Source organism: Trachurus japonicus, chromosome 19, assembly GCF_045865225.1.
Source record: "Trachurus japonicus isolate A0001 chromosome 19, Traja_1.0".
In the NCBI taxonomy this organism is placed as follows: Eukaryota; Metazoa; Chordata; class Actinopteri; order Carangiformes; family Carangidae; genus Trachurus; species Trachurus japonicus.
The window spans coordinates 21316236-21333297 of record NC_140925.1 but is presented as its reverse complement, the minus strand read 5'-3'; the positions used below and the strand labels follow the sequence as shown (position 1 = coordinate 21333297).

At 42.8% G+C, this 17062-nt stretch overlaps 1 protein-coding gene across 1 annotated transcript in view; it reads right to left on the bottom strand.

Annotated features, from left to right (window-relative positions):
- Nucleotides 1-16145, bottom strand: part of itga3b (integrin, alpha 3b) — a 30125-nt gene extending 13980 nt beyond the window's left edge. The window contains exons 1-2 of the mRNA XM_085761940.1: nt 15821-16145; nt 276-403 (exon numbers count right to left, since the gene is read on the bottom strand). Of these exons, the coding sequence (XP_085618066.1) occupies nt 276-403; nt 15821-15996 (304 nt within the window). The 5' untranslated portion in view covers nt 15997-16145. The remainder of the gene's footprint in view (nt 1-275; nt 404-15820) is intronic.
- Nucleotides 16146-17062: the final 917 nt, after the last annotated feature.

The window sequence follows — 17062 nt, the reverse complement described above, 5'->3', positions numbered from 1 at the left end:
CTACAAAAACTATTTTAAAAAACTATACCTACGAAACCTACTCACCTTCAAAACTTGGGTGTGTTAGCATGCCTTAAAGCATCAATATATGCATGCCTGTATTGTAATTTTTACATCAGTGTCCCTCTCTCTCTCCTTCATCTTGGATTTTGCTGAGTTGCAAACGGCTGTCAGTAACTGTAGCCTAACTTTGAACCTGTACAAATGAACTGTTCCTCTGTTAAATATTAAAATAAGTCAGTAGCCTACATCTGAGAGCTCTGCACTGTGCTTACTTGTGCTGACCAGGTCCATTCTGGAGCAGTCACTGGTGTCTGTGTTGAGCGGACACGAGTAGACGGCCCCCGTTTCGTTGACATGTTGTAGAGACGGGGCTTTCTCCTTGGGCGCTCCTGCAAGAAGCCTGAACACACAGAGACAGACAGACAGAAAGAGACAGATAAAGATTATTGTCAGTAGATCGTATCAGGGTCGTGTTGTGGCGTTAGACAATATAACACAGAGACTGTAGCAGCAACAAAAGTGAGATGATTTCCCAGATAATCCTGCTAGTCAAAACACAGAAAAGTATCCTGCAGGTTCATATTTTAAAACATGAAACACAACTTTTTTTTTTAATCCAACTTTTAACAGCAGGACACTTCTTGATTAAACATTTTTAAGTGTGACACTAAAGTTGCTGTGTGTATTAACACATAGTACACATGACGTAGAGTCGGAGCATGATCCGTTACAAGTCTGGGCACACACACACATAAAGACAGACACACCAACTAGCCCCTTGGTGATGGACCTGATCTTTTTGTCCACTCACCCGGACACTCCCTACATCAGCACCTTTTAACACACCACAGAACTTTGAAGTAGAGGGATTACCCCCTCTACAAGGCTCTGTGCAGGGACACACTATTTACTGTCAGCACAAGATTTATTAGCTCCACTTTGTCGGTGGAAGGTGCAGACAGTCTTGTTTTCAGTCACTCAGTGCCTGAGTCTTGTCCCGCTGCACTATGTGGGAAGCAAACACTATATAGCAGTGTACTGTAGTAGTGTGTGTGTGTGTGTGGAGCTTGTCATTGTTTTCATGCAAACTCTCTGAAACACCCAGACTTTTCTGCCTGAATGCCCACATGTTCCTGGCTGAGGTGAACAGTGAAAAGTGCAAATCAGTGAGTCAATGTGTTAGTCAAGCTTGCGGGTATATTAACTGCAACAGCGGGGTGGCTACCTTCCTTACACACACTGATAAGCAAGAATAAACACTCTCATAATGGGTGCAGACGAAAAAGACGCCTTAAAAGGAAGGCCATTGTGAAGGCCGTCGTAATTTATGAGTCAAACCTGTATTGCTTAAACTTAAAGGTAGATCATTTGTTTCTGAGTTGAATCATTGAAGGAGGAACATGAGTAATATTGCACTGATTTTTGTAGAATCTTGTTCAGGCTGAGCCACTCCTGCTCGCATGCTTCCTGGCAAGTTATGAGATGGATTTTCATCCTCGTGTACCAGTCTCCACCACTCCTGCAGGATATTTATACATGAGCATCAGACAAAATATCTCCAGACATATTTTCAGTCTCATCGTGCGAACATCACAGGAGCCCAGACGAATCTTGTTTCTCTTTGATGTTTCACCTGAGCATGAACTTACACAGGAAGTTTGTTTTTGCACTGAAAGCCATCCCATGCATCGGCTTCCGCTGAGTATCTTCAACTGAATCATCTTATCAGACTTTTATTTTGTCTCATTACAGAAGTAATTTGGACCAGAGCAATATGACAACATCTGCATTTGTCCTGAGTTCATTTATGAGTATGATCTAAGCTTGAAGGGATATTTCACCATTTTGGCAAATTTGTCATTGCCATAATTTCCTATAGTCTTAGGGATAGGTTGGTTACCTTTAATTGTTGGTGCAAGCTGTTTTGAGACCGGCCGGGCAGAGATACAAGCTGCTCAGCTAACACCACAGAGGCTCATGGTATTTCCGGGCTTTCCCTCAAAACTCAAATCAAATAGCCTACACAATCCAACAACTCCAAAACGCTCTCATGGACAAGTTGTGACCTGCACATTCACCACGCTATGACATAATAATGGAACGTTACGAGACAGAGTTGTTTTCGAGGCGCATGGAAAGCCGGTGTTGTGCCAAAGAGAGACTCCTTGCCGAAAAATGACTGGCCCGACGGGAACGCACATTGGCAGCTTTGCATTGACCCATGCATTTGCCTCGAAAACAACTCTGTCTCATAACGTTCCATTATTATTTCCTAGTGTGGTGAATGTTCAGGTCACAACTTGTCCACGAGAGCGTTTTGGAGTTGTTGGATTGTGTATTTGATGAGTTCTGAGGGAAAGCCCAGAAATACCATGAGTCTCGGTCTCAAAACAGCTTGCACCGACAATTAAAGGTCATGAACCTATCCCTAAGACTATAGGGATTATGACAATGGGCGAACTTGCCAAAATGTTGAAATATCCCTTTAAAACTGAGTATTTTCCACTGAGGGATAAAAACCGTTTATCTCCACTCCATGCCTGCACCATTTGAAACAGGTATAATTATCTCTTCTTTCAGCAACCAGATGTGCATTATCAGCAAAGAATCAATTATCTTGCCACAGTGATGACAACCAGATAGAGCCAAGATGGCCTCTGAGGTCCAGCAGGTTTCAGCTGGACTGGAAGGAAGTGGCCTTGATTCAGGTAATCACTCAGTACTGTAGACAGCATCTAAGACTCCACAGAGGTTTGTAGCAGTTAGTAGGACTGATATATAGATGTGGAGAACCAGGGCCACAGCGTCCCACTGTGACCGCGTGGAGGCGTACATAGTGAGAGTGTATAAGCACATTAGTAGTAGGTGTGTGTTATGAGCTTACATGACTTGCCTTTCTGCTTCCATAGCCATTATATGAGAGGTCACGGCCACCCAATGTGTTTTTCAGCTGTAAGCAGCACAAAGCGTCTCAAAACACCGACTTACAAGGTTAACCATTCTTGCAGTGAAAAACTAAACAGGGCAAGAAAGAACAGGGTCAAGCCAGAGAAAAAGGAAAACTCTTTCCAAACACTTAAGAAACCAGTTTGTGTGAACTTTGCTCGCACTAAATAGAAATTAGGATTCAAAGTCCAGTGCTAATTACTCATGTTTCAGGAAGGGCATGGCTAACCTTGCCTTACCTTGCCAGAGAACCAGAGAACCAGAAGGGGAAAAAAACAAAACAACTTAGGTTCAGGCCGACTTCATAAACACACTCGTTGTCGTCTTACTGTCTCAGCAGATCACCTGTGTTTGTTGTGGAAATTCAACACTGCAGATTGAAGCCACCAGACAGTGGAGGCACAGCTTTACAAAAGAGCAGTAGTATTTTCAGCCGGAGGAAAGCCGGTGTTACAGTATCAAGATTTACTGTATATAGGAAACACTGACATATTGGGAAATACAGCAGAGAGGATTGTTGAGTTCTCATGTCTGCATGGTAAATATGAGGCAATAGCTCTTTTTTATACGGTCTATGGGCAATAGGTAGCAGCCAGGTTAGCTTGGGAGCAGTGGGAAACAGCTTGAATTGTCTTAAAGGGATACGCCAACATTTTTTTCGTGTCTTGCCTCACTCCCAAGTCCATGACCAGCAGATAGACACCATCCTTTCGACTGTGCGTGCAGTAACAAGGGAGATAAAGCCTGTATCACCCGTACTTAGCTTAGCTCAAACACTGGAAGTGTATAGGTAGTGTTAGCCTGCCTCCTACCCGAGCTGAAATCAGCAGTCAGAAGCTGATTTCATTTTAGCTCTAAACTCTGTAAATATATCACTTTATCCACATTTCAAACATTTTTAGACGAGAAAGTAGCCGTTTAGATCAGCGGTGTGTCCTTTATTTGTCTAAATACCAGCTGTTTACAATTTTGTTTGGATGAATCTGGCGCTACTCAAGCTAGCTGTTGTGACCAACACACTTCCGGTTACTTTCACAAAATAAAACACCCGTTGCTGCCCTTTACATACAGAAAACCATGACGATAGAATTTGTACTTTTACTTTGAAATAGGAAGCTAACCTACCCTCGATGTAGCTAGCTTGAACCAAAATAAAACCGTCTTTGCTTGAACCCTCCGTTTTGACCGATCTGGTCCCGTTAGCGGCATTTGACCACTAAAGATGCCTTACCGGAGAGTTTGTCAACTCTGAGACGAAGATCGGCCGTTTAGAGTTGCTGAGTGTCTCTGATGACTTTAGGTGGAGGCAGGCTAACACTACCCATACACTTCCAGTGTTTGAGCTAAGCTAATTACGGGCGATACGGCTCTATCTCCCTTGTTACTGCACGCACAGTCGAAAGGATGGTGTCTATCTGCTTGTCATGGACTCGGAGTGAGGCAAGACACGAAAAAAAATGTTGGCGTATCACATTAACAATGATGATTAATTGACCCAATTTATTAAATATGCAAGACATAGACAGCTACACCAGATTAGTAGTAGGCTTTGTCCTTCATCTTGCTGTTTCCATGTAAAAATTCCTCTCTAATTGTCAGTTTTCCATGAGATGTAACTCACATGAAAAGGATTTGAAAGGATTTCAGTCTTCTCAGCTTATACCTAAAATGATCAAAACCCAAGTTACAAATAGGTGACTCAGCCATGACAGCACATCTCATTTCCTGTCCTGTCCCAATTGCAACATTGCACATTGTCCTCCTATCTACCTTCCCTGCTCATCACCTCCTCATAAACATGCTGTCAAGGGCCCAGGGAAGGAAGGGAAGAGGGGCACCCAGCAGCTGCATTCCTACTCTGAGGACATGTTGAAATTCGCCCCCTCTGCCTCCGAAGTGATCTGAACTGCTGGCTTAACCAAACATTTGCTGTGGCAAACACACCCAGAGAAGGTGCATTCCTGCCTCTGAAGATGGGAGTCTGGGTGAACTGCTGCACATTCGTATCAGTGGTGTTTAGATAAATAAATAGACTCAGAGGTAAGCTCATCTACTCATCTTAGTCATCAGCAGCACTGCCCACTGACTTAGCCCAGAGGACAGGAGCAAGACGAGGTATTAAAAAAAAGGGAGTGAGTGTCAAGGGAGGAGGACAAGAAAATTGGTCATCGCTCATTGTCTCACACAGAGATAAAGAGAGAAAAAGAGTGATCATTATAATGTCTTGTCACTTTGGTAAACAGACCTCAGTCTACAACAAATAAAATGGTTTAATTATAACTAGGGCCGGGACTCGATTAAAAAAATTAATCGAATTAATCAGAGGCTTTGTAATTAATCGCATTTTAATCGCATATAAATATTTGACCTGAGAACAGAGAAGCATTTTTTTTTTCACATGGATTTTAGTATACCATTGAATGACTGAATACATAAGCTTAAGCATTCAAGGTGGTACTTAACCAAGACCAACAGACTAGGGATGCAAATTATCGATTAATTCATTAATCGATATTTGATACATACAGATTAAATGGTCTTTCCTTCCAATACACTATGATGATTACTGTAGTATTTAACTAGGCTACTTAAATCACAGTAGCATAAACTGATTTGTTGAACTCAGCCTGATGTAAACATTAATAAAACTCAGTAACCAATCACACAGCTCCATGTTGTCCCTGTGTGATGTTCAGGGACAGGTCAGGACAGTCTGAAGACAGAGAGCTCTGAGGGTGAAGTCCTATCATAATGAGATGAGCTGCACCTGTGACAGTGACAGGTCATAGATATAGCGCTGCAGCTGAGCAATTAGCGCGATATAGCGCATTTAGCGTGCGCCCGTGTCTGTGTATCTATGTGCAGGCAGAGATCAGAGATGGTGTTTTAAATAACCATGCTAGCGTTTCACCAGCTCTCATCTCTGCCAGTCAGCCTCTCAAACTGCCGCCTCTCTCGCGTGCGGGCGCACTGCACGTAGACACACGTGAGAAAAAAAAAAAAAAAATGTAATAAGTGCGATTAAAATGCATTAATTTTTTTAACGCGTTAATTTTTGTGTAGTTAATTAATCGTAATTAATGCGTTAAAGTCCCGGCCCTAATTATAACATTTTTTAAAATCCTAATGGAGAATCATGAAACCAGTAAACATGAAAAGCAACTAAATGAAAGATGACTAAAACTTTCTATGACACTTTCTCAGAATTGTATAAGACCAACAAGAAGAGACAATGTTCAGCGCTAGTCATTCGGCCTCATTCATCTTTATCTTGGTCCAGTCTGAACATGACTGTGATTACACACTGGCAATCAACTTTTCACCCCGCTGGCCCTTCCCTTAAGCAATAAAAGGGGTGAATATTTCTGTATGTGAAAGTGAGAGACAGTGGGTGAAAAGGAAACAGGAGTAGGAGTAAGAGCTGCTGCTTCTAATAAGCGTGCATTTATGTACATTTGTGTGCGAGTGAATGTGCTTGAGTAAGTCGGCCTGACGTAGTTGATTGATCATCTGTCCAGATACGGCTCAGGGAAACCTGTTTGTCACGGGGTGCGGCTGTGGCCCTCATGGCAAACTCTTCAATAACATGTAAGATAACCTCAGGGCCTGTGTTTCACACCAGCACTGCCACTCCTACACCTCTAGGAATAATATACAATCAATCCACCATGTGACATCCGGTTAGTCAGTCCTCTTGGTCAAATTACTAAGCAGGTACACTTTCTCTGTCTTTCTACCAGATTTACTTTCCCTTCTGTACTGTATGGAGCAGTAGACAAATGCTTGTAAATCAACCTGCATGCTCAGGATGTGGATTCTTAAAAAACAAAGCACACGCAGCTACACAACACAACACAGTTATCTGATCAGGTCACGTTCCTGCTCCTGTGCATCATGAAGCAAACCACAGGTCTGCCATGTCTGCAATTAAAAATATCATGCTTCAGGCTTCAGGCTGCTTTTGTCAAATCCAGCCGAAAACAAATACACACTTGCAGCTGTTGCCCCTGCTAACAATGGTTTGTTGTATTAAAGGGCATTTCCAGTCGTAACAAAGTTTACCTCAGATATCAGGTCACCTATGATTTCATACCATCCATAATATAAACATCACCACGCTGCAGTTGGGAGTATGGATGGTATGAAATGAACTGATCACAGGTGACCTGATATCAGAGGTAAACATTGATTATGTCTGGAAATGCCCTTTAAGGGTTCAGATTGAGTTTGGTGGGGATGGACAGTTCTGAGGAAACAAGATTTAACTGCTGTGTATTTATGTCTTTTTGGGGAAATGCATGAACTCTTTGCACATTTCTCATTTTGATTTAGATTTTTGATACAGATTGAGCTGACACTTTAAACAGCTGCCCAGAGTTGTAATAAAAAAAGAAAAAAGGAAGACCATCATACTGTGCGCACAAGCTGTTCTATTTATTCATTTGTGAGAAACACAACTTAGACTTGACCTTATCTTATTGGTGTCACTGTTGAAAGTGTGGTGTCTGCTTGTGGTGAGACAAACAAAAAGGACAAAAATGGCACAAAACAAGTATGCACTATGCAGTGAACAGACACACAAATGCTATTAATCTCTAACACTCTAACATACACATACATACACTGTGTCCTAAAGCTGTTGCACTACAGGCAACTTATTTTGATCCTGGGGAAACATTACCACTTAGACCCACTAAACAAATAAATGGAGATAATATTGAATGGAGCAACTCAATTTGAAGATTGAATTAAACATGAGAACAGGAGGAGACGAGGGCAGCCATCTCTTTATGCTCTTGTAATGGTGTAATGACTTGACTGAAAGATGAGAGGAGGAGGTTGGTATAGACACAGTGTGTTATGGTGTGGTCCACAATTAGTGTACTGATGGTAAGAGGGCATAAAGTCATATATGATGAATGTGTGTGTGAGAGGGAGAGTATTTCTGCCTGTGACTGCTCTGCTCTCTGTGTGGTTTTATTACAATACAACAGACTCTGATAAATCCAGTTCTTTGCAATTCCAGGAAGCACTCTCACAAAGCAGTAGGTGGAGTGGACTACGTGCACTTCTGTCAGACTATTCACAGTGAGCACGCCTTGTTGGTAATACACTAACTCCAGTATGTGCCTGTATGGTGTACAGAACATGGCCCACTGATGAGTCGCCTCTGGGCAAACACTGACCTGACTATCGACCTGTTGCAGGTAGGAACGTGTTGGTCACTCAGACCTGACCTCACTGCACCTCAGGGATTTCACATTTGTCTAAATTTATTTGTAAAGGCCGGTCTGAATAAAATCACCATGGATATTTTCTGACCTTCATCTTCATAAAGACAAAACATGGACAAATCACATTAAATAATCAAACTATAAAGTTGTTATCCAGTTTAAATCTACTTAGAGCTTTCTCAGAATAATTCATTTGGACAATTATTGGTTGGATAAGATCTTATCACCACTATATAATTCAAACAAAAATCTGTAAACAACGACATAAAGCTATCACACATCCAAATCAACAACATCCAACCAAAAAACAAAAGTAATCGTTGCAACCATCAGCACACAGCATGATCTACATCAAAGCCTAATGGAAAATAGACCAATAGTCAACCTGCTGTATCAAGACAAATCATTCACCATAACCGCCACAGTGAGTAAACCAACTGAGCAAACATGCACAGAGTGAAAGGAAGCTGGTGCTGGTTTATGGGCCCACCAATGCAACTGTATACACACCGCTGAGGCTGGTTGTGGTTAAAATGTAATTTCACGAGACACAGTCAGAAGATCAGTGCTGAATTTCCATCTCTTTATTATTTCTAAAAGCTTTAAAATGTTTGTTTTTTCAAGTCGAAGTCGCTGATTATGTCAGATTTTCATAAAGTGTAAAAAGAGGAAATGAAATGCTGGCGTCATTCTGATAAATGGTATGTTTTCTTGTAAGTCAAAAACATAACAGGACTGAAATGCAGTTAATATGCCGTTATTGACTGAAAGAGGAAGTGGCACTGAACATTTCAATATTGTTGGATAAAATGAAACGTCTGTGTCCCACTGTGTTTGATAGACACATGAACTCAGGTCTACCTGGGTATCTCAGCTGGGCAAACATCCGGTTTTAAAACCAGCCATCTGCCTTGGATGAAACAGTAACAAGAGAGCAAACTCATTTAGATCCAGTGTGACAAATGAAACATGGCCGGTCATCCCCTGATAATAAGCTAACTCACTTTTCATTAGCGACGAGTAAAACCTGACAAGGACACTGCCATGTTGGCTCATGTCTGGAGGTCGGTCTGCTAACTATGGCCACCCAGTGTCTGCTGTCACCGGATGAATGATGTCAGTCCCCCCCCCCCCACACACACACACATACATAGTCTACCAAGCCGACAGGGAGAAACAAACACAAATGTATGCACTGACACAACAATAGACACACACACACAGCTGGACTGCGCTTGGATACATGTTTGTCAGTGGCCCCACACACACCGCACCAGCATCCATCCATCCATCCATCCTTGCATATTTACATCACGGAGCTATAGAGGAATCCACAGGAGACTCACAGTATCAGTAACAGTATTTTCCATTAACATCTTGACCCTGCTGTGCATAAAGGGCGAGGAGGAGGAGGAGGAGGGGGGAGAGGAAGAGGGGGGTTACAGGTGGACTACCTCACAAATGAGCCGACTGCACCGCCGCTGCTATAGCGTGTCAGTGTGAGGCCAAGTTTTCACTGGGATATTACTCAGCTTACATGGAAGCAGAGCAGGTATGAAACATCTGTTTTTACCTGTTGAGTCCTGGGAAACCTCAGATAAACACCAGTGAAGCTGAGTCTACTTTAAGTGAACTGTAACAGGCATTTGATACCACTTAAAGGGTTTATAATTAATCTATTTGTTAGCTTGCTAACACTTTATCAATCATTTATATGCTGTTACAACACAATAGGTAAAAAGGAAGTGATAGTGACCCTTTGCTTGCCAAATAGTGATCCCATATTTATCTTCACTGTAAATCCTCGTATCTCTTTGTCTTCTCCAACATCCAGACTTTGTACCTGTCTGCTTCATCATATTACTCATTTGTTAAGTTAGTATCAATCAACCACAATCAGAATCTTAATGATCACAAGTTTAATTTCGCAGATCAAATGGGCTTTATGCACAGCTCCACTACTTCCTGATCTTAAGCCAGCTCCTTTATTTCTCGTCTTACATTATTGGACAAATAATGTATTAATAATGATTGATCCAGGTGTGTGTGACCTCACAACAATGGTCAGACACACCTGGATTAATCAGTTGGTCCAATAATGTAAGACAAGAAATAAAGGAGCTGGCTTAAGATCAGGAAGTAGTGGAGCTGTGCATAAAGCCCATTATGGCATATAAGATAACCACATTCATGTCATTATCAGTTATTAACAAGTTACTTTAAAGCTTCCAGTTATAAATGGTAGTAACTCAACTTTGATAGGAAGTATTAACTTGATCTTGCCAAATTGTGAGCCTGCACCAATGTATGAAAAATGTGTTATAACTTGTTTATTTGGGATTTATAAAGTGTTTAATAACCTTATTATAAGCAGTTATCAATCCTTCATAATACTAGTCTCATTATAAGGAGGTACCAGGCATCTCAAGCCATTTTCAGCTGATGTTGTGTTGCTAACATCCAGACAAACACTAGTCCCGCTGGCCAGACCCTCCTCAGACAAACACTGACTTCCACATACACATGCAAAGTGTAAACCAATACTGGAGGATCATTTCCCCCTGATGATGATAAATGGCACGAGGAGAGAAAAGAATTGAAGTATGTAGTTTTTCTAGCTCCAGGTAGCCCCCATTAGCCCAGCGGCTAGCTTCTTTTACGTGCTGTTTCAGGGCATTTGTACAACCAGGGGAGAAAAAGGGGGGGATCTCTTACAGTTTAGTTGGGATAGAAACAGTCCTCACTGCAGGTATTTCCAGTGAAAGCACCACCATGGAGAATCTCCTCAGTGGAGATTAGCAGGAGGCCCGAGGTCCCGCTGGGATCCATTTCAACGCGTTATTAGAAGCTGTCATTCATTCTGCCGCTACACAAAATACAACTCATGCCATTACCAACTGATTGGATACAGGCAATAAATAGCTTAAAGATTAGGGTCAGTCACCCTGGACAAACTTGCATGTAACATTAGTCAGGTCTTGTACTGTTGCAGTGCCTTGACCTAAAACCTTCAATAACTCCCAACTAACCCCTTTGTTCACAACACTGATTTTAAATTTCTGCCTGTCTGCTGTCTGACACAATTTGCTGTTTTTCATTTCTACAGTTATTACTGTTGGGAAAGGATTTATACGCTGTAATGAAATGGACTTTGGGTTGCCAAGTTGTAAAGAAGACCCCACTGGAAGGTGTGTATGGTGCCATGCTAATAAGCCATAATCTTCCTTAAAGGGACAACGAGGAGTTTTGGAAAGAGAAGTGTTTTCACACTACATTTCCCATGAGCCTCTGTGCGCACGGTGAAATTCTTGGACCGGTGCAATACGGACGTCTTGCCAAGAATGTTTTCATTCATCAAGAATGAAAGTCAGAGGTTTGAAGACGATCAGATACCGTCGTAGTTCCGACCATAAACGGCGATTCTGCTGCGTTATTCCCATGACTCGCCGGGCAGCGTCTGCGAAACCGAAAGTAAGGAAACGCTGGTCGGCTCGTCCAGCATTTCCACCACTAATAATAATAACACAATAGAGACAAAACGATATGTTTATCGAAAATGGAGCCATTAACAAGTGTGGGTAACGTAGATTCATCCACATTAAGGTTATTTATAACCAAATACAAACTCCTCGTTGTCCCTTTAATAAATTATATTTTTAAACCCTCTGGCATCTTAATAGAAAAAAGTAATAATAAAAGTAAAAGTTATATAGTATCGTAATTTTCAGCAAATTCAGTGCATATCTAACAGATGTATGGTTTAACACTGCTTCCTTTTCACACAGACACACACAGTCAGTAACAACTTGAGGCTGGCTCTCGTATAACACATGTATGAGGGTCTAATGGACAACACAGGAGTCTGATCTGAAAATGTTTCAGTGTGGAACACTGCTGCTCTGGTGGGTACTTCAGAGACAAAGCCCACTAGTATTCACATGACAAGGAATGTTGGATTCTGTCCAAGTTGGACATACCCACCTGCATCATTTACATTAGCCTGTGCTGTGTAATGTAATATAGCGCATTAGGTCATTCATTTGAAGTTACACTCCAAAAATCAGACTCTATTTGCTGAACAGCTTTTCAGAGCTCACAGCCGCATACACAATACTACAATAATACCAGGCTACAGGCACATTCATACTTCTTCCTGCTTTGCACAATCACAGCTACTGGAACCCTTGAATACCTGACATGAAGTCAAATGCTCTGCAGCTGCACCTCCAGTCAGCAGGGAGGGAGTGTTTTATAACTGAATCACAGGTCTGGGATGGAGCATCACCTTTATGTCGTTCCGGGACACTAATTCCTGTCTTTAAACAAATAAAGTGCAGTTAAAGTTTAACACGATGACTGTACAGCAAATCATCCTCATCTGCTGCATTACATTTACTTTGCAAGAGAGAGATTTGATTTAGCAATCCCATATTTGATTCTATCACTCTAAAGGAAAAGCAGAGTATGTTCCTGTGCTTATTCAACCCGTGCATCAGACTGTTTGTGACTATAAACCTTACAACAAGTCAAATGTGTACCTCACAGCAGAAAGGGGAAGGCCCCGTCAAATTAAATGGCTGACTTTCATGGCCTCAGGCCACAGCAGTCAGACAGAGATGAGCTGGAAAAGCAAATGCACTTCAGCTCTGATTAAGTATTCATCAGTCAGAAGAATTTAATCCTTGACTGAGGTCACAGAGGCTCCAATCTGTAAAACCAAGGGATTTTTTTTCTGTTGCATGAGTTTAAATTTTAGAGTTTTTGCTACGATTATAGTACGTATTCATCAATGGCCCACCACAGTCGTCATTCTCACTTCTGTCTTGTCTCAACCTGAAACCTGGCAGGTTGTGACTGTGCAGAGAGGGGCATTACATTCCAGGCATACCGTGGGGTCAGGGGACTGGAAGAGCCAATAGGTGGCCAGCTGACTGCCCAGTCCCCCCTCCCTGCTACAACAGAGAACAAAAAAGCTCTCTCAGGAAAAAAAAACCTCTCTGAGACCTTAAATGGGTGATTCAAAGAAAAGGGGGAGTGGAGAGGTGGATACCCTGTACAAATTGGCCTCAGGTATCTTCTATACTCTTCAGGTGCAGCCCTTCCCTATAGGTTGGTTTACTAATTGCTCATGAACGACCCCCTGAGTTCAAAATACATTTTTTTTTCAAACTCTTTCAGCCAAGCCATGATATACTGCTAAATTCAGACTAATTGGATAATAGCCTGTATCCTTAGACGTTAAGAAAACCTTTTTATTGCGCTCATTTAATTGCACAACTGGGAGTGGAGACCTTCTGTCTTGACTTTTATCCTCAACTCTGTCTGACTAATGCATGCACAAAAGAACAGCCACTGTACTGTACGTGTTCATGTCACGACTGGTTTATATGCCCAGTTCTTGCATTTTTCAAATATTCACACTCCAGCTCGTACCAGTAATGAGAAAAGCTGTGACAAACGGCTCTGTGGTGCAGCGAGACAAATCTGGGGCCACAAAAAAAAAAAGAAAAGAAACCACCAGACAGCAGAGAGGAAACAGACAGGACTGTAAAACAGGCACAAACACAGGGACACACACTAACCATCAGGATGTTGTTACTGTATGTGTCTCAGCAGAATCACAGAGTCGGTGCACAGCCAGGTCTGAGTGCTGAAACACTGTCTTTAGTGAGAATTTGTCTTCTGCAGATTACAAGCTCAGGCTGATGGAGAGGACGCTGATGAAACAGGACAAATAAACACACCACACCTGACACAGAAATTGTGTCTTGTGAATTGTCTCGTAAGATTCAGAATAAGCAAGAGCTCATTGTTGTGGGTGTGTAGGTTGATGCTCTGTAAACTTAACAACCACACTAAAGGGGAACATACAACAGCTGTTCACCGAACATGAACCTACAGCTAGCAGCAGGTTGAGTTCACGGTTAGTTAATGCTAAAGATACATCCCAATAAAACAGACCTGAGCTGCAGACCAATGAGACTGTTTACAGCCTGTTACTCCCTATAGGCCACAGAGTCTCATTACCACAGCCATGTGCTCCCCTTCTTGTGTTGCAGTCTGTGGACAGTGACTCCCCCCCCCTGGGGACAGGACCATGATGGCCCATTGATCTTGTGTCAGATGGACACCGCTATCAGTTCTATTAACTGGGGGGAGAAGCTCTGTACTGCACTGGCAGATAAAAGCTGGACGCTGCAGATTCACTTCACTGGTGACGATGCAGAGGAAGTGGGCCCCCGTATTGCAATTTTTCTTCCCTGTGATACTCTTCAAAGCAGAACGAGAGGACACAGATAACAGCAAGTTATGAACACGCTGTGTGATCATGGATGCGGAAGGATGAAGGATGGAGGGGGGGGGTAATTGGCCGAGGGAAATCCTACACTAAACAATGATACAGTTTGAGAAGCTTTAATTAAAGACAGGAAAGACATATGTCACACATTCTTCCCCTCAAATGTGAAATAGTCCTCTGAAACAAAACAAAACAAAACAAAAAACTCCCGTAAATCCACCTAAACACACTTTAATCCACACCAGCCTTCATGCCATGCTAATAACAACCTACAAGTGTTACAGGCCAATGAACACCTTTATTGCGAAACACACACTCACTTGAGTCTTGGCTGAATGTAATAGCCTGAGGATATGTGGAAAGAAAGTAGAGCAGGCTATGTCAGGAGTGTGTGCATTCCTCTGTGGCTGGATGTGTTCACTGAACTCCTGGACGCACAATACAGACCACAACATGAGAAGCTTTAAACTAACCCGACAGAACCTCCACACTGTTTGTTGCAGTGTCCATGTTTGATTTTCCATGTCATTACAACTTTGAAGACACTTGTTGCTGTGAGTTCAGTTCACACTCCGCTGTTGTTCACCTGGGTGCAGCTGTTTCACCCGCAGCTATAGTCCACTTCAAAGAGGTGTATGATGGGAGTTATGACATATCCTATTCAGCCAGGTCTGCATCTCTAACAGGAGGAGTCAGTCGAGGTCGAGGGATTATTCCTGCAATGAGGGGATGACGGTTGACGGTTGTAAAACTACAACACCCAGGTTTACATTCACACATCTCTGTATCACGCCTGTTTGACTGAAACACGTCAACAACTCTACTGATACCGACTCATGTAGCGAACCGCATTAGACAAGCATGATCACTGGATCCTCGTTATAAACGACACAAACGCAAAAAGCGGCAGAAAACCAACAACTGCTCCTGAGAGTCTGGTACTGGGTGAATCCGCAGAGATTTAACAGGTGGACTTGAGGAGGAACTACTTTGCGTGTTGAAGAAGGAAGTGTGTGATGTTAAAGGAAGTCCTCGGAAGCATTTAACTACAAGGTTATGTAAAGTGCAGTAGCCTATATAAACAGGTGTTAAACACAACAGGCTGTTCACTTCATCGCGGTGTGTTGTGCACAGTGAGCGGGCGCAATCATTTTCCTCCGCGGCGGATTCAATAGCTTTTTCTCTCCTGACGCTTCCCGGTGGAAAGAAAAAAAAAAAAAAGCAGGTGCGGAGCCGGTCCCGTTTGGTTGCGACTTTCTGTGTTTAACCTCTGAATGAGAAAAGAAGTAGAAGCGTTTTTTCTTTGTTTTCTTTCTACATGCGCATGCCGGTAACTTACAGATATCTCTGGGTTCCCTCCGTCTGGTGATGCAGAGCGACTGAGAATCCAAAGAAGCTGCCTTTGGTTTTCCCCTCCTTGATCACAGGAAACCGTTCATCTACATTAAATCCGCTGCAGGTTCGAGTCCCCTGGTACACAGCCAAAACAGCGCACAAGAACAGTCTCGGAGTCATTGTTTTGTTTTTTTTAGGCTGTTGGTGTCTCCTCAAAGTGCACTGGGCTTCCCGCGGATCCACGATCAGCGTGGGGCTCGGTGCGCACTGAGCTCCAACAGGTAGACTGCTGCTGCTGCTTCACAGACACCTCCCCATCCACAGCCGCTGCCCCCGTTAGCACTGGGAGTGTTGCTGCCTATAGGTGTGTGAGCCGGACTGACTCCCTCTGCCTCCCTCTGCTGCCCACCCTCACCCTCACCCTCACCCTCCCTTCCTTCCTCTCTGGCCTCCACACCCACTTTGAAACAAGTGCATTCATCATGGCTATACAGCACTGACTCACTGTAGACTGTGGTTAGCTGAATGAAATCATCCTCTCTCTCATCCTTCCCCCTTTGCCTCTGAATCTCACTTTCACACACAGAAGATTTTCCACCTGTTGATGCTCTCAACAAGTTATTATATAAGCATTTCTATTGAAAAATAACTGAAAAAGACTCATAATAATCATGATATCTGACCGCACGGGTTACATCAAGTTTTAAATTTAAATCCACATCCATATCATATATGTTACATACTCAGACATATTGAACTTAAAATATTTTTCAGTCATCACCTTCCAGATAAGATGCTGCAATTTCTTTTTCCAAACTACAATCAGTATTTTGAAGCAGGATATTCTGAGAGAGAAAGCCCTCTGATAAAAGTCTCCCAAGCCCACTAATAGACGCATGGCCCGCCCTCACATGAGCACTCTTGTGACAGCAACCCCCCTTTGCACCATTGACTATATCGCTCAAACTTCTGGCCTCCAATAGGCAGTTCATTAAATCCTTAATCCCCTTAGAGAGTTCAAGGAACAGGCCACAGTTTTAAAAGTATCCTTTCCTTTCCATGAATCCCCCCTGTGCCAGTTTTCCCTTCTTTTTTTCCTCCCTCTGTCTTCCTGAGGAACCCTCCCGGTTGTCCAGAGACCAACTGCAGCTCCATCTCCTCCCAGTTCGCTTGTATCTCCACAGTCGGAGCGCGATCTTTCATCGTGTCGGCTTTATTGGCCGACTCCTGCCTGAAATCTGGCGTC